Source organism: Abramis brama (assembly GCF_963993115.1).
Source record: "Abramis brama genome assembly, chromosome: 19".
In the NCBI taxonomy this organism is placed as follows: domain Eukaryota; kingdom Metazoa; phylum Chordata; class Actinopteri; order Cypriniformes; family Leuciscidae; genus Abramis; species Abramis brama.
Genome location: NC_139981.1, coordinates 30,916,259 through 30,934,202, shown reverse-complemented (window position 1 = coordinate 30,934,202; position 17,944 = coordinate 30,916,259). Strand labels below are relative to the sequence as shown.

The 17,944-nt window shown below is 39.4% G+C and overlaps 2 protein-coding genes across 3 annotated transcripts in view; both read right to left on the bottom strand.

Moving 5' to 3' along the window:
- Positions 1-2,357, bottom strand: part of ubr2 (ubiquitin protein ligase E3 component n-recognin 2) — a 49,903-nt gene extending 47,546 nt beyond the window's left edge. For both annotated transcript variants that reach the window (XM_084093280.1, XM_084093281.1), the window contains exon 1: positions 2,198-2,357. In XM_084093280.1, coding sequence (XP_083949406.1) covers positions 2,198-2,281 — 84 coding nt within the window. In that variant the 5' untranslated portion in view covers positions 2,282-2,357. The remainder of the gene's footprint in view (positions 1-2,197) is intronic.
- A 689-nt stretch (positions 2,358-3,046) lies between these two features.
- Positions 3,047-17,901, bottom strand: LOC311069673 (uncharacterized protein). Its single transcript, XM_084093009.1, has 19 exons — positions 17,397-17,901; positions 17,140-17,269; positions 16,002-16,144; positions 15,822-15,908; positions 15,519-15,669; positions 14,734-14,895; positions 14,409-14,518; positions 13,280-13,408; positions 13,103-13,194; positions 12,911-13,022; positions 11,570-11,740; positions 10,189-10,259; positions 9,934-10,101; positions 7,599-7,717; positions 7,319-7,523; positions 4,121-4,331; positions 3,965-4,041; positions 3,655-3,824; positions 3,047-3,457 (listed from the first exon to the last, which is right to left on the bottom strand). Exons 1-19 carry the CDS (start codon positions 17,463-17,465, stop codon positions 3,414-3,416), a joined length of 2,421 nt encoding a protein of 806 aa, XP_083949135.1. The 5' UTR covers positions 17,466-17,901; the 3' UTR covers positions 3,047-3,413.
- Positions 17,902-17,944: the final 43 nt, after the last annotated feature.

Below are 17,944 nucleotides of genomic sequence, written 5' to 3'. Positions count from 1 at the left end.
GCGGAACGAAACTCATTTGAACCGCGCGCCACACGGACCATTTATCCGCTCGGCTCAAAGTCCAAACGGCAGCGAAGCGCGAGCTCACTAGAGCCGATGCGTTTACTCTGATCGCTCTCGTCACGAGATTGAATTCAGCGAAGAACACAATGTCTCAGTGATTTAAACCAGTTTAAATGCAGATGAAACAGCGCTGACAAACAGGAGAAACACTGTGCGCAACGATACAGTCAGAAGGCTTTTCCGTCTACAAATTCCCATCATTTACCATGGATTTACTGTAACGTTAGCCTAGTAATATTAACTGCACCATGAAATGTGGGATATACATATTGAATTGTATTATATTATTAATGTAGACGATGTATTAAAGGACTGATGGAATATAATTACAGTATTTAATAATGTATTTAGGCTACTGTTTTTCATACAAATACCATAGAAACCATAAAGCCATGATAGTGAGGTTATCATGATCTAAATGCATGATACTAGATGACCAATGGTTAAGTTTAATAAAACTAAAACAGTCAGAATATTACATTTTACCAAATAAAAATGAGCATGCTGAAACTAAGAAATGAACTGTCCAATAAAGATATTTATTTTGTTAAGGAAAAATGACAAATGTTTGAATGTTCTACCTCAGATTTGTGAAATGTTCACCAGTTTGGCAAGTGTTTGTCATGATATGTTCTGACAATAAAGAGTAGTTAAAAACCACAATTAACGCTCTGGTTTCTACAACTTTCACTTAGGAGCAAAAATCTGCCTTTAAACTTGAAAGAAATAAATATTTGACTTTTATCGTGATAATTATCGATATCGACTGATATAAAAAAATGTATTGTGATATTTATTTTTGCCCATATCGCCCAGCCCTACACATAACCATTCTGATACATCCACACGTAGAGCCTATATGAGTGAGTGGAGACGGGGCTCATTTGCATATTCATGTATCCGCATATACTAATTGGCACAAAATTGCACAAAAAATGATGCATGCCTTAGATTAGAAAATCCATGTAGGACTAGGAAGCTCACTAGGTTTTGTAACTATAGTGTGCAATTCTGACATAATTTGTTCCTAAAGAAAATACTAATAACAACCTAGCTGATGTCCAACAGCAGGTATGTGCCACAATCACATGCTAAAAGGAAACAGGGATTACATATGTACAGTAAGCGGAACTTGGCAGTCTCTGTGACTGTCTACATCGACCTACTAACCTGGATTTAGTGCTAGAGAACATATAGCCAAACAATCCAGCATCTCTTTTCAGACAATTCACCATATGCATGAGTTGATTTGAGATTGCCAATCAGATTGGAGTTTTATCGCTATAGACCTATAACACAAAATGATCCATTTTCATGCGTATGGAGATTAATAGAGTCTAATATAGCCAGGATAATGTGCACTGCTGTCGTTCAGTCAGACAACACAAACCAAGACAAACTGAGGTATTGTATGTGGTTTTAAATAGCCACCGTGTGTGCTACATTGCAAAAACAAACCTACTTGTGTTTAACCGATAGTGAGGCATGGAAATATAGTGGGTAAGCCGATATGCAAAATTGAAAAACAAACATGTAACTAGAATATCTAAAATAAATTAATGTTTAGTTTGTTAACCACAACATTCTTCAACACCTGCTGTTCTGCGAAAGAAATCCAGTTCATTCTAATGTTTTTACAGGAATGCAGAAAATCTAACGTTAGGCTACACAAATAGACAGGCTCGGTTTGCTTGTCTAAATCAGTTTAAACAGCGTGTCAAAAGAGCTGTCCGTGAAACAATGTTATTAGAAGAACGCAAAACCGTAAAGATATTGAACAAAGCCAGTGTTGTTTTTATCCAACTCTTGACAGATCTCTTTAAAAGCTCATTTCTTTGTAAGCAAAGCCATAAGTTAAACACCAAATGCGAGAAATTAAAGCATTTATAACGTGTAGATATATTACAGAAACACATGTAAACGGAGTGTTAAATGCGTGTTTTGGAGCTTGAGTTGTGAAAATTTCACAGGCTAGCTTGTTAGCGCGTTAGCAGGACAACACTCATCAAAACAACCCGAGATGAGGAGCGAGAAAAACAGAAAATTCCTCGCCCTCGCATCGATTTCTGCCAACAAATATATATAATTCATCAGGATAGGGCATTTGCAGAGTCTTTACGAAACTGTCGCCTACCGCAGCGGTGTCCTTTGCGGAGAAATTGAGGAATTCGCTACACAGAGCGGACGGTGCATCGCGATCAGTCTCGGCCGCCGCCATCTTTCCTTCAGTGCCCAGCAGCAGCAGAAGCAGCAGTGCCAGTGAGGGAACCGGAAACCAGCCCTACTTCCGTTCCGTCACAAACCTGGAAAACTTTTTTGCTGACTAATGGAAAAGTACGGTCTGTGTCCCTGTGGTTGCCTTGGTGACAAGTCACGATAGTAGCCAGCCACTCCTTCAAGTTCTCACAGGTTTTACCAAAGCTTCTGGTGTTTTCAAAGGAAATGAGTTGTCCTTCCAAACACTGTATGCTGTTATTTCTCTAATAAACTCCCTACGTAGGCAGTGTTTTAAGGTGCTCATGATGTGAGGCTGTTCTAGTGCATTTTTGCAACATCATTATGCAGTTATTTTTCAATCACATTCACCCATAGGCCAGTTGATCTATCGATCTATCTATCACATTTTTGAATCTGAACACAGTAAGACTATTAGTGAATATTAATAATAACATGTTCTTTCTGTTCCTCCTGATGAAATATTATAACAATTTAAGATAACTATTTAAAGAAAATAATTTATTCCTGTGATCAAAGCAGATTTTTCAGCATCATTTATTCAGTATTCAGTGTTTTGCTGAAAATTCAGCTTTGATCACAATAATAAGCCTAAATTACATTTTACAATATATTAACATTGAAAGCATTTATTTGAAATTGTAATAATATTTCACAATATTACTGTTTTACTGTATTTTTATCAAATAAATGCAGCCTTGGTGAGCAGAAGATACTTCTTTCAAAAACATTTAAAAAAAAAAAAAATCATAATTACAAACTTTTGACCAGCAGTGTGTGTACGATGAGTTTTGAATGGAATGAGGGCGAGTAAATAATGAAGAAAAAAATGCTTGGGTGAACAATTCAGAGAAATAGACTTGGTTTTCTCTCACATTTAATATAATAAAACCTTAATAATTAAGATAAAGTCTTTAATATACACAGATGCAAACCTATATTGTTACAGTAACTTGGTACAATGCATAACTTAAGAATAAAATAATAAAATAAATGTTGGTCACAAATTCATGTATGACTTGCTGCGCAGAAATCCTTTCCAAGTCTTGCTCCTGGTGGATTCGGTGTTGATTTCAGTAGTTCATTGATCAGTTTCAGAGGTTTTGCTATCCGGTTTAAAGTTGCTTTGTCTCTGAGTGTGTCTTATTCTCATCAGTGGCTGCAGAAACACCAGTAACATGACTTAAAGGAATATTCTGGATGAACCTAAATTGCACTTTGTCATTAACCATGCACAGACAATAATTTAGATTCAATGACTACCTCATTAAAACCAGTAAAAATGGGCAGAAATGAACTTTCAGTGAACAGCATGTTTGCCCCCAGACTTCCATAATAAGTGCAGAAGTCTCTTACATGATGTTGAGTTTGTCCGGGGCTGGATCAGATTGAGCAGCAAACTGTGGAGTTCCTTCACTTCAGCCTTCAGCTCACTCAGGTCCTGACTCTGCTTCTGCTGGTCTTTCTGAAGTCTGTGAAGAGTCTTGAGATGTTCTTCTCTCTCTGGAGGTGCAACGCTTCTCCTTCTGTTGAAACAAAAACAACATACGTATGTTAGGCAGCCTTTCCAGGAACATCACTTGTCACAATACAAGTAATAAAGATGGTAACACGAAAAATGCAGCAATCTAAGCCCAATAAGTTCCAGGATGTTCAATCTACCAACCTTGTGACATCTCTGGCATCTGCATACTGAGGTGAGATTGTCTCTCTTTGGATGTTCAGATATTTATCTAAAGTATCCTGCAGAGCATGCAAAGTTTCAGTTATTCTGCAATATAAGAAAAGACATTTAAAATATAACTTCCAGTAACGTAGAAACCTTGATCTGTTCCGTAAGCTTCTTCATCTCTGCATGCTGATCTGGGTTAGTGGTGAAATCATCATCATCAAATAATTCTCCAAGCGGGGCGCAATGGCGGTGGATGTGCTCGTTGTCATAGCAACGTCTCAGACAAGACATGGATTCCTCCATCTGCAGAATGATCGCTGCTTGTTGCATCACCGCATTGGCTAGCGCGTTGTCATAGACCCTGCAAACATAAGCGTTCAGCAAAAGGGTTAAAGGAATAGTGCTCCCAAAAATGAAAATTCTACCAAGGTCGTTTCCGTACAATGAGAGTTCACAGTGAGCATATCCATCGTGCCCAAAATGCACAATAAATGTTAGGGCTGTTAATTGAAAATCCCCAACCGCAACACTCCCGAATGGACCTATTCCATCTCGACCATTCAGAACGCAATCGCGAACAAAATCGAGGGGGAAATCCCCAGCCGCAACCCTCCCGAATGGACCACTTCCAACTCCACCACTCGGAATACAACCGCAAACAAAATCGAGGGAGACATCTCCAACCCTCCCGAATGGACCAATTCCAACTCCACCACTCGGAATACAACCGCAAACAAAATCGAGGGAGACATCTTCAACCCTCCCAAATGGACAACTTCCAACTCCACCACTCAGAACACAATCGCGAATAAAATCGAGGGGGAAATCCCCAGCCGCAACCCTCCTGAATGGACCACTTCCAACTCCACCACTCGGAACACAATCACAAACAAAAACGAGGGGGACATCTCCAACCCTCCCGAATGGACCACTTCCAACTCCACCACTCGGAACGCAATCGCGAACAAAAACGAGGGGGGCATCTCCAACCCTCCCGAACGGACCACTTCCATCTCCACCACTCGGAATGCAACCGCGAACAAAAACGAGGGGGGCATCTCCAACCCTCCCGAACGGACCACTTCCATCTCCACCACTCGGAATGCAACCGCGAACAAAAACGAGGGGGGCATCTCCAACCCTCCCGAATGGACCACTTCCATCTCCACCACTCGGAATGCAACCGCGAACAAAAACGAGGGGGGCATCTCCAACCCTCTAGAATGGACCAATTCCAACTCCACCACTCGGAACACAACCGCGAACAAAATCGAGGGAGACATCTCCAACCCTCCCGAATGGACCACTTCCAACTCCACCACTCAGAACACAATCGCGAATAAAATCGAGGGGGAAATCCCCAGCCGCAACCCTCCTGAATGGACCACTTCCAACTCCACCACTCGGAACACAATCACAAACAAAAACGAGGGGGACATCTCCAACCCTCCCGAATGGACCACTTCCAACTCCACCACTCGGAACGCAATCGCGAACAAAAACGAGGGGGGCATCTCCAACCCTCCCGGAACGGACCACTTCCATCTCCACCACTCGGAATGCAACCGCAAATAAAAACGAGGGGGGCATCTCCAACCCTCTAGAATGGACCAATTCCAACTCCACCACTCGGAACACAACCGCGAACAAAATCGAGGGAGACATCTCCAACCCTCCCGAATGGACAAACTTCCAACTCCACCACTCAGAACACAATCGCGAATAAAATCGAGGGGGAAATCCCCAGCCGCAACCCTCCTGAATGGACCACTTCCAACTCCACCACTCGGAACACAATCACAAACAAAAACGAGGGGGACATCTCCAACCCTCCCGAATGGACCACTTCCAACTCCACCACTCGGAACGCAATCGCGAACAAAAACGAGGGGGGCATCTCCAACCCTCCCGGAACGGACCACTTCCATCTCCACCACTCGGAATGCAACCGCGAACAAAAACGAGGGGGGCATCTCCAACCCTCTAGAATGGACCAATTCCAAATCCACCACTCGGAACGTAATCACAAACAAAAACGAGGGGGGCATCTCCAACCCTCCCGAATGGACCAATTCCAACTCCACCACTCGGAACACAACCGCGAACAAAATCGAGGGAGACATCTCCAACCCTCCCGAATGGACAAACTTCCAACTCCACCACTCAGAACACAATCGCGAATAAAATCGAGGGGGAAATCCCCAGCCGCAACCCTCCTGAATGGACCACTTCCAACTCCACCACTCGGAACACAATCACAAACAAAAACGAGGGGGACATCTCCAACCCTCCCGAATGGACCACTTCCAACTCCACCACTCGGAACACAACCGCGAACAAAAACGAGGGGGGCATCTCCAACCCTCTAGAATGGACCAATTCCAACTCCACCACTCGGAACGTAATCACAAACAAAAACGAGGGGGGCATCTCCAACCCTCCCGAATGGACCAATTCCAACTCCACCACTCGGAACACAACCGCGAACAAAATCGAGGGAGACATCTCCAACCCTCCCGAATGGACCACTTCCAACTCCACCACTCAGAACACAATCGCGAACAAAACCGAGGGGGGCATCCCCAGATTCCCCACCCGCAACCCTCCCGAACGGACCACTTCCATCTCCACCACTCGGAATGCAACCGCGAACAAAAACGAGGGGGGCATCTCCAACCCTCCCGAATGGACCAATTCCAACTCCACCACTCGGAACACAACCGCGAACAAAATCGAGGGAGACATCTCCAATCCTCCCGAATGGACCACTTCCAACTCCACCACTCAGAACACAATCGCGAACAAAACCGAGGGGGGCATCCCCAGATTCCCCACCCGCAACCCTCCCGAACGGACCACTTCCAACTCCCCCACTCCCACTTCACCCGGAAAAAATCGCGATCAAAACCGAGGGAGGCATACCCAACCCCCAACCACTTTCTGACCACTTTCTACAACCAACACCCCCTACCAACCCCCCCGACCGGAAAGCGACTGTACACAGACTGAGGGGGGACATCCCCACCCCCCAACCATCCCGAACAGAAAAATTGTCAGTGACAATTTGACATCTTCTAGGTTGCTGCATCACAATCATGGTGTTTGAACAGATTAAAAGAGAATGCGCACTTTGACGAAAATGCGTCTTACATGAGAGTTTCAATGCATCTTAAAATATATACAGTAGTGGCCAAAATTGATGTCAGGCCTAGGAAAATTTATATCTTCACCCTTTATTTAAAACATGAAATGCTTGTTTCATTTGTTGGCATTGATTCATATTGATATATCATTATCCATTACACCCCTAACATGCATATCATAAAAGTACATATGACTTATTAATACCTTTGGAAGGTGTCAGAAAGCAGAGCAATCAGTAAATTAACACAGAGAATAGCAGACAGGGCCAGAAATGTTCCGCAGAGAAGGTAGGCCATCACTGCGTCCACATCCACCATGGCATCAAACTCATACTCATCCACCAGGGTGATGCGGTACAGGCTGTAGAGCAGCTCAGGAACTGTCTTCATACTGGGCACTTCAGGTAAACCTGAGAGCAATAGAGGAAATGTTTATGTCTCATGCATCATGTCTTTAACTATACTGTAAATCTTTGTGACAGTACCTCCAAATATGATCCAGAAGGCACAGGCATATGGAATGTAGATCTCTATATAGAGAAAGAGGAAACGCAGCACGTCTCCTGCAATCTTCCCCAGCATGACAATGAAGGGACCCATAGTTCTAGAGAATAACATCAGCCATTTACCTGGAGTACAATCATGTGTCACGGTGTTGGCTAATAGAGTGCAAAGATCAGTTTTCAGAAGTGAAAATCATTAAAATGTCATCATTTACCCACCCTCATGTCCTTCCAAACCAGTATGGCTTTCTTTCTTCTACAAAACCCAAAAGAAGATATTTTGACAAATGTCTTAATCTTTTTTGTTCATTCAAATAAAGTCAATGGGTTCAATGTCACTCTTCAAAATATATTTGTGTTCCTTCAGAACAAAGAAATGTATAGGTTTGGAACAACATGAGGGTGAGTAAATGGCACAATTGTCGTGTTTGGGGAACTATCCCTTTAATTGACACCATAGACAAATTGTACGGTAATTTTTGACTCAATTACGTCTTTTGCAAAGTTTCATTCACTTTATAATAGTACACTAGTCTTCGAAAGTTTAGAGACGCTAAGATATTATAATGTCTTTGAAAGAAATCACTTCTGCTCACCAAAGCTGCACATAGTAAAAACATAAATATAGTGAAATTTTATTACAATTTAAAATACCTGGTATATATATTTATTCCAGTGATCAAAGCTAAATTTTCAGCATCATTACTCCAATCTTCAGTATTACATGATCCTCCAGATTTCATTCAAATATGCTGATTTGCTGCTCAAGAAACATTTCTGATTATTATAATCAATGTTGAAAACAGTTGTGCTGCTATTTTTTATTATTTTTTTTAAACCAAAGTTTTTTAATATTGTGATTTATCTTGGAGCTGGTTGATTTGGTTCATGTTTTAGTCTTCACGGAGTTATTTTTGCAATCCCTATGGAAACAATGGGAAAAGGCTGGAAAAAGTGGCCAGTTATTCCTTGAAAAGTGCAAATACTGCAGTAGCATTTAGAAGAAGTGACTGAGTACATGGTGTCAAAGAGTATAGGTACTTCTATACTCTTTGATGGTGTGCAAACCCCCATGTCCTTATGTTTCTATGGTTACCGTAACACATATATTCCCATGGTTACCTAGCTCACAAAGAGATGGCCACCTGTGGAGTCTCAGAGAAACCTGAGATATGCCAGCACTGTTGTTCGGGCCACTGAGCAGGTGGTTCAGTTCGGCTTCAGGCGCTCTGTGTGCCGTAGCATCCAGGAGACCGTAAAGGTGTTGTCATTATATCTGAGGGCCTTGCTTTGCAGCACGAGTATCTATGGTAACTGCCACTGACCAGGTGTTCCTACAGAGCCGATGTTCTCAAGCTCACATGACCACGATTATAGACGCTTCGTGACCACCCTTTAAAAAACTGTTTATTTTAGCATACATCTTTTAAAACACAATTGAGCAGTGGAGAATTTATGAATTAGCCATTTTGAAAATGAAAACCGTAATATTGTGAAATATTATTACAATTTAAAATAACTATTTTATGGTAATATATTTTAAAATGTAATTTATTGATGCAAAGCTGAATTTTCAGCATCATTACTGCAGTTTTCAGTGTCACATGATCATTCAGAAATCATTCTAATATGATGATTTTCTGCTCAAGAATCATTTCTGATTATTATCAATGTTGAAAACAGTCTTTACTGTCACTTTTGAACAATTTATTAAAAGTATTCATTTCTTTCTTTCTTTCTTTCTTTCTTTTAATTTTTACTTACCCCAAACTTTTAATGGTAGTGTATCACAGTTTCCACAAAAATATAAAGCAGCAAAAATGTTTTTAACATTAATAATCAGAAATGTTTCTTGAACAGCAAATCATCATATTAGAATGATTTCTGAAGGATCATGTGACACTGAAGACTGAAGTAATGATGCTGAAAATTCAACTTTGATCACAGGAATAAATTACTAATTAAAATATATTCTATTAGAAAACATTAATTTTAAATTGGAATAATATTTCACAATATTCATGTATTTTTCATCAAATAAATGCAGCCTTATAGTGAGCAGAAGAGACTTCTTTCAAAAACATAAACACATTTTAATTATTCCAAACTGTTGACCGGCAGTGTAGACTTGGATCATCCTGCATTTGTTTTTCATTTCAAACATTTCAAATTACATTTCCAGTTTTTCATTTCACTCCGCAAGGATACAAAGATATAGTATGGGTTTTTTGATTTTTGGAAATCATAATCAGTTCCTCTAAAATCAAATTTTCTTGACCTGCAAGATCCCAAAGTTACTTTCAAAATGGTAAATTACCTAAAAGCACGGACATGCTTCATTAGCCTTAACCACAGGAAAATAATGGACACTGCGAAGAGGCGAAGACTGTTCTGTCGAAGTGCGTCGGACACTAGGAATACGTCTGTCAAGTGGATGCCCAGAACAGCCAGCAGCAGCAAATACACGAGCCAATCAAAGATATTCCTGTGGGCGACACATCAGCATACTTAGTATATTCATTTTTTTGCACACTCTTTCACATTCTACATTGGCTTATTGTGAGTACATTACCAGGGGTCCTGAGTGTAGGTTCCTTTCAGGTTTCGAATATACTTAATTTGGCCTTCTAAGTAATTGCGTTCCTATATTGTAAAGCAAAACACATTAATTATTACAATTGTGTATTTTATTATTGTTTTTTTTTATGAGAAATTAATGTATACTGTACACCACAGTCAATTTTAAATTAACATTCTGAGTTTAAAATAAGTTAGGCCATAGCATCATTTACACAGAAAATGATTTCGACCCGTCTCTCGGTTTGTAAAAACAAACACAAATTGTGTTTACAATAATACACTTAAAATTTAATTCTATGGTTCAAAAAGTTCATGAAGAGATAGTAAAACTAATTCACATGAATTGAGCAGTTTCATTTTCCGAAGAGACTAGATCACTTTATATGATGAACAGACTGAATTTAGGCTTTTATTCACATATAAACATTGATCAGCGAACATAAACAGAAGCTCAATCGTATTTGCTTGATGCATGATAACAAACCTCTTGAGAAGCTCAAACGTGCTGCGTAACACGAGAATGAACCTCATTGGTTCTTGAGAAGCTCAAACGTGCTGCGTAACACGAGAATGAACCTCATTGGTTCTTGAGAAGCTCAAACGTGCTGCGTAACACGAGAATGAACCTCATTGGTTCTTGAGAAGCTCAAATGTTCTGCGTAACACGAGAATGAACCTCATTGGTTCTTGAGAAGCTCAAATGTTCTGCGTAACACGAGAATGAACCTCATTGGTTCTTGAGAAGCTCAAACGTTCTGCGTAACACGAGAATGAACCTCATTGGTTCTTGAGAAGCTCAAATGTTCTGTGTAACACGAGAATGAACCTCATTGGTTCTTGAGAAGCTCAAACGTGCTGCGTAACACGAGAATGAACCTCATTGGTTCTTGAGAAGCTAAAATGTTCTGCGTAACACGAGAATGAACCTCATTGGTTCTCGCACTCGTCTTTTTTTTTACATTGTACAGACAAGGCAGTACAATTTTATCACAAAATGTGGATACACATAATGTTTAGATTTTGCATTTACATTTTAAAAGTTTGAATTGAGTGGTTAGGTTTAATCCAAGTTTTCTAAAGAGAAATGACTGCTTTATAATGATGTACAGATTTAACTTAACATTTTATTCACATACAAATATTGATCAACGCACATCAAATATGGTAAACGGAAGCTCAAATATGCTTGATGAGAAGGGGAGTAAATGACGACAGAATTTTCATTTTAGGGTGAACTAACCCTTTAAAATACATGCCAAAACATGAGATCCATTAAAACATCAAAAGATTTCAGTTCAGATTGTGAGATCAGTCCATAAGCTTATGATATCCTTCATCTCTTGAATAAGAGCTGTATGGGTTCGTTATGTTACCTCAGGCCACATGGGATGGGAGCAGCTCAAGTCCTCATTGATCTTCTGCACAGTCCAACACTGCCAGTGCTTCAGTTTCCTCCCAGATCTCACGATCTCCATCACTTCCCTGTACACCGCGGTCACCGTCAGCACCAGTGCCAAAACCACCAGCAACACACGCCACCAGTCCTGCCAACAGCAGTGCATGTACTGGATGAGTGTGTGTGTGTGTTTATACGCAAGAAAGAGGAATATTCCAGTGCTCGTACAGCTGTTTGCATTGTGTGTTCTACATAATGTTAAATATGTCCTGGAACATCAACACAGGAATAATAATAATAATGCTAATAATAATTTGTTACATTTATATATCGCTTTTCTGGGTACTCAAAAGGCTTTACATGGAATGGGGAATCTCCTCAACCACCACCAATGTGCAGCTCCACCTGGATGACGTGACGGCAGCCATTTTGCGCCAGAACGCCCACCACACACCAGCTTACTGGTGGAGAGGAGACAGTGATGAAGCCAATCAGTATATGGGGATGATTAAGGAGGCCATGATGGACAGAGGCCAAGGGGCAAATTTTGGCCAGGATGCCGGGGTTACACCCCACTCTTTTTCCGAAGGACATCCTGGGATTTTTAATGACCACAGAGAGTCACAACCTCGGTTTAACGTCTCATCCGAAGGACGGAAAACTGTGTTCGACAGGCGGTTTCATGGGGTCTATAGCCTACAGTAGAGACCATAAGTGATGTCCAGAGGGAATAATGATTTTAATGATCCTACAAGTTTGATTAAACCACCAAAATATGAGGGAAATATGTTGGTTCGGGTATTTTATCTGACAACATTTTTTTTGGGGAAAAATCAACAGGTAAAAAAGAGAAATGCTCACAGGAAAAGGCATACATTGACTATTTTTGGTTAGCCTGGGCAGAAATTATGACCACACAGTTTGGCGTGATTCATTGCGTTATCACAAATTGACTCCAAGCACAACTACACAATATGCTTACAAAATCTTTAACAAATTTTTATTAATATTCAAATAAAGGGTGAAGATGTAAATTTTCCTAGGCTGTCCATCAATTTTGTCACCTACTGTACATATCAAAATTACTGATCTATTAGGACTAGGTTACACTTTATTTCAATGGTCCACTTTAGAAATTCTACTTCAAGTAAATTTGCAACTACATGCCAACTTATACTACTAACCCGAACCCTAACCTAACAGTCTACTAATACTCTAATGAGATAAGTAGTTGCAATGTTACTTTGAGTTAGTAGAATGTCTAAAGTGGACCATTGAAATAAAATGTCCCCGGACTATAAACTGCAGTTAGTCTGACCTGAGGAAGATTGTAGCGATCTCCATCTGGACGAACTGACACAGATATGGCTACTGTTGTCCAAGACACGATAAATAGGAAGTTGAAAAGCAGGAGTATCCAGGCGCCCGTTCTGTAGGGAAACATTTAATGTGATGTGAATCACAGCCCGTGTTTCTCCATGCATCAGCGCTGGACTTTGATACGGTTTACCTGCCATATAAGTTCCATTTGACAGTGATGAGTTTGAGCACTACAGGGTGCATGATGAGGTCCAGCTTCCCTTCACTGACTATAAACTCCAGCTGTGGACAGAGACAGCTCTCATAACCCAATGCAGCAACACCTGGATCGGGGAACTTTATATGAAATATGTTTAAAGATGTGTACCGGTGATGACGGATCAGAACCTTTTGGGTTTGTCTTGTCGGCCGACTTTGGCTCCAGAAGATGAAGGTAGTAGAACTTTTGTCGGGCTATTCGGTCTTTCATAAGGAACTGATTCATTGCCAGATCAGCCTGTCGACACCAAGATGATGATCACTGAGAAGTTTACTGAGAATAGTACAGAACTGTTCAAAAGTTTGGGTTTTTTGTAGGCTGCATTTATTTGATCAGAAATACAGTAATATTGTAAAATATGATTGCAATTTAAAACAACTTTTCTATTTGAATGTGTTAAAATGTAATTTATTCCTGATCAAATCTGAATTTTCAGCGTCATTACTTCAGTGTTCAGTGTCACATGATCCTTCAGAAATCATTCTAATATGCGGTTTTGATGATTAAGAAGCATTTCTCATTATTATCAATGTTGTAACCAATTGCACTGCTTCATATTTTTGTGGAAGCCATGATATATTTTTTTTCCAGAATTCTGTGATAAATAGAAATTTGTTTCGAAATTAGAAATCTTTTGTTTTAGAATTATTGACTGTCACTTTTAATCAGTTTAATGAATCTTTGCTGAATAAAAGTATTAATTTTGTTTTAATAAAATCGTACTGACCCCAAATGCAGTAGTGTGTTTATTACTATGTAATTATCAAAATAATCGTTTAGGGTTTAAAAACAGGAATGTGAAGCTTGCTTTTTTTATAAGCATAAATAATACATTTAAAATAATGTAAAATGATTCATTTAGAGTTATATTCACTATGTGAGTTATATTCCAATTATTATACTAAAAACAATCATCTTATGTAATGTTATGTAATGTTTTTTTAGTTTTTTTTTAAATGAGGTATGAATTGAATTTTCTTCACTAGACTTCATTATGCCACATGATTGCAATCTCCAGATAAACCTTGCAAAAACTTTTGCACTTGCGTCTCCTCTAGTATTGCGTTACTTTGTTATTTCCAAAAATTTAGTAGCAATACTTTAGTATTGAATCCATCTTGGATTAATGGCCTTTTCTAGTATTTTTTTTTAATTCGACAGTCACTTCGGAAGCATCTACTAATCTACGAATGTTGATTATCTTGTCCTGTAACCATAACAGTCCTTGAGTACTCACCACAGGACTCATTTTAGTGATCATGGCAGTAATGCAGAGCTGTCCGTCAGAGTCCTGCACTCCAGCATCGGCTCCAAACCCCAGCAGCAAACGTGCCGTCTCACTCCGATCTGTACGTAACAAGAACCCTCATCATACCCAGGGATGCAGACGTCAAAACAGAAGAGACTTCTTCGACTGCAGTCATCAGGTTTGTCCACTGTTAGAGCTTGAGGACATGCATTAGGTCTGACCTCGTGGCTTGTCTAGTCAAAGACCAAAAGGTCAGGTGTTTGAGCCCCACTCGGGTCTATCTGTGCATGTGAACTGCTAATAAAAGCCTTACCGAAGATTGCAGCCAGCTGTAGAGGCGTCCTCTCTTTATAGTCTCGAACAGCGATGTCCGCCCCGTTCTGCAGCAACATCCTAACTCCGCCAACGGCATCATTCTTAGCGGCAAAGTGCAGCGGAGTCTGCTTGTGTTTCAGTGTGCGAGCTTCAATGTCCGCTGCCGTTACAGTGAACAGTTCAGAGACAACATACACATTACCGTAGAGAAGTTATGATTTATTTATTTAATTCATTTTTGAGAGAAGTCTCACCAAAGCTGCATTTATTTGATCAAAAATACCGTAAAAACAGTAACATTGTGAAATTCTGATATATGTTAAAAATGTAATTTATTACTGTGGTCAAAGCTGAATTGTTTTTCAGAAATCATTCTAATATGATAATTTGATGCTCAATAAACATTTCTGATTATTATCAATGTTGAAAACAGTCGCGATGCTTCATAATTTTGCGGAAAAAACATTTTCCAGGAAATTGCAAAAGAACAGCATTTATTTTGAATGCATTTATCATAAATGTCTTTGCTGTCACTTTTGAACAATTTCATGTGAACCTGCTGAATAAAGGTATTCATTTCTTCAACAACAACAACAAAAAAAAAACCTTTTTACTGACCGCAAACTTTTCAATACAGTATATATGCGGCTTGTATTTTCTTTAAACGAGTTGATTTTCCTTTCAAAACCCTATATGTTATGGCCAATTTATTTAAAATCACAATTTTATCTTAAAATCCTGATAGACAAATTGTGAATTGTGCTGAGTCCTGATATCACACACCTCCTCTTTCTAACAGGAAGCGCATCATCTCCTCATAATCCAGAGCGGCCGCCACATGAAGAGGCGTCACTCCAAAGGCATCGGCCCTCTGAAAATCAGCCCCTCTTTCCAGGAAAAACCGCATCACGTCCACGTTCCACGCCCGAGATATCTACCAGAGACACAAACATCTGTGAATGCTTTACAGCTGTTCATAGGCAAGGCGTGACTTATATTCTAAATATTTCAAAACAAGCTGAACATTTACATCCCAGAATGACAATTTATGGCACATACGTCTTACATAAGGAGTCAAACATTAACCTCATGCAGGGCCGTTTGCCCGTATTTGTCTGCTGAGTTTGGGTCGGCTCCATGTGTGAGGACATCATTCAGCAACTGCAGGTCCACCTACAGCAAAAATCTATATCACTGTGTGACATGGACAAATATGACACCATGTCTCCCGAAGTTCACCAACGTGGAGCATTTGCTTCATGTTACCTCATCTGTGTCTTTATTGCTGGCCGCCAGATCTCGAAAGTGATCCAGAAGCCTTTTATTCAGCTGGACCTTCATATTCTTCAGTCCATCTACAGCGTCTTCATCTGTTGCCAGACCCTTGTACTTGTTGCCTACATATTCCTCTAAAAACACACAATCATTTAGATTTAGGATTGATATTACACTGAAAACAAAAGTACCATAAGTATTTATTTTATTTTATTTTATTTATTTATTTATGGACATGTTCCATGGTATTACCTTGGACATATATTGTAAAATACAATGCTATATATTTGATTAAAAAAAAAAAGAAAAAAAAAAGAATATATATATATATATATATATATATATATATATATATATATAATTTTTTATTATTATTCTTATGTTAGAAATAATTATTAATCAAGATGTTTTTATGTTTTGTGCATCAAATCATCATATTAGAATGATTTCTGAAGGATCATGTGACACTGAAGACTGAAGTAATGATGCTGAAAATACAGCTTTGATCACAGGAATAAATTACATTAAAATATACTAAAATAGAAAACATTTCTTTTAAATTGTAATAATATTTCACAATATTACTGGTTTTACTGTACTTTTGATCAAATAAATACAGCCTTGGTCAGCAGAAGAAACTTTTTGTAATTATTCCAAATTCTTGATCGATGGTGTAATTTAAAAAATGTACATATACTGTGTGTCATGATAATGCCATGGTTTTCTTTGATGTAAAAAGATATATAGCACTCATAAATATAATATAAAATACTATACTGTGGTATTTGAAAATGATAATACTTCATGGAATACCACAAAAAAACATGGTACATTAATTCAGCAAATGGTATATTTCAAAGTACAACATTATTACCTTCTGATACATCAATGCACTACGGTACAACTACAGTAGCTTTTTCTAAGGACAATCGTAATCAAATAAATGTTCCATCATTGTTAAAGTTCACATTATCACAACCTTCTTCAAAACCACATTGTACAAAGCAGGTAAAAAGTTAGAAAACCCTTTATTGTATATATATATATATATATATAGAGAGAGAGAGAGAGAGAGAGAGAGAGAGAGAGAGAGAGAGAGAGAGAGTATATATATATTTACTGTAAATACCTGTGTGTTTCTTCCTCACAGGCCTGCGGGCAGCATGTTTCCAGCGGCCTCTTGTATAGGACGCCAGGTGAGCGACTGACCGTCCCACATCTTTAACTGAGGTCACGGATATCGGAGGAGCAAAGATTGGCTGCAGCCAAAGATACAAAAATCATAAGTAAAAATACATCACCAGATAACACGACAGTTTAAAATGTGAGTTGTGCTGAACTCAACAGTTCAGGAGATGGGATATAATAATATGTCAGTTTCCTCACCTGACTGGAGACTCCATCAGTCAGTTCAAGCTCAATGTTATCAGGCCCATCTCGACCAAATCTCTTCATTCTTCTCCTGTATTCAGCCGAGAACACCTGAGGATCTCCTTAAGATGCTAAGAGTGAAGTTACGACCCCGAACATGAGCTCAGCAGAAGTGTAATGGAAGCAGGACAGCAGAAAATGCGCAGCTTCACGTCAGTTACCCTGCATATCTCTCTTGACGTCTTCAATAACAGGCTGTGTTTGTCTTCACATGATTTGTTTCTCAGTCACCAATACTGTGAGTCGTAAAGCACATGTGTGTTAGACACTCAGTTACACCCTGCCTGTAATAAATCTTGATGAACTAACATTTATCTCATAATGTTTAACTAGAGGTCGCAGGGCAACACAAGCACAGGATTATGTTTATGGCACCAGTACTGAGTGTCCTGTTTTAACAGATAATGACCATCAAGGGCATCTCATCACCATATAATCCAGATAACACACAGGCAGGCTTGCTTGGACACTCTACATTAGGGTTTGGATTTGGACCACTCTAC

What these genes read in the sequence shown, in the direction of transcription:
- LOC311069673 (XM_084093009.1), bottom strand. Translation starts at nt 17,465, where the DNA reads ATGAAGAGATTTGGTCGAGATGGGCCTGATAACATTGAGCTTGAACTG. An exon ending in GTTCTGATCCGTCATCACCG is followed by an intron (nt 13,195 to 13,279) that starts GTACACATCTTT and finishes CTCTGTCCACAG; the next exon opens with CTGGAGTTTATAGTCAGTGA. An exon ending in CCGGACAAACTCAACATCAT is followed by an intron (nt 3,458 to 3,654) that starts GTAAGAGACTTC and finishes GTGTTTCTGCAG; the next exon opens with CCACTGATGAGAATAAGACA.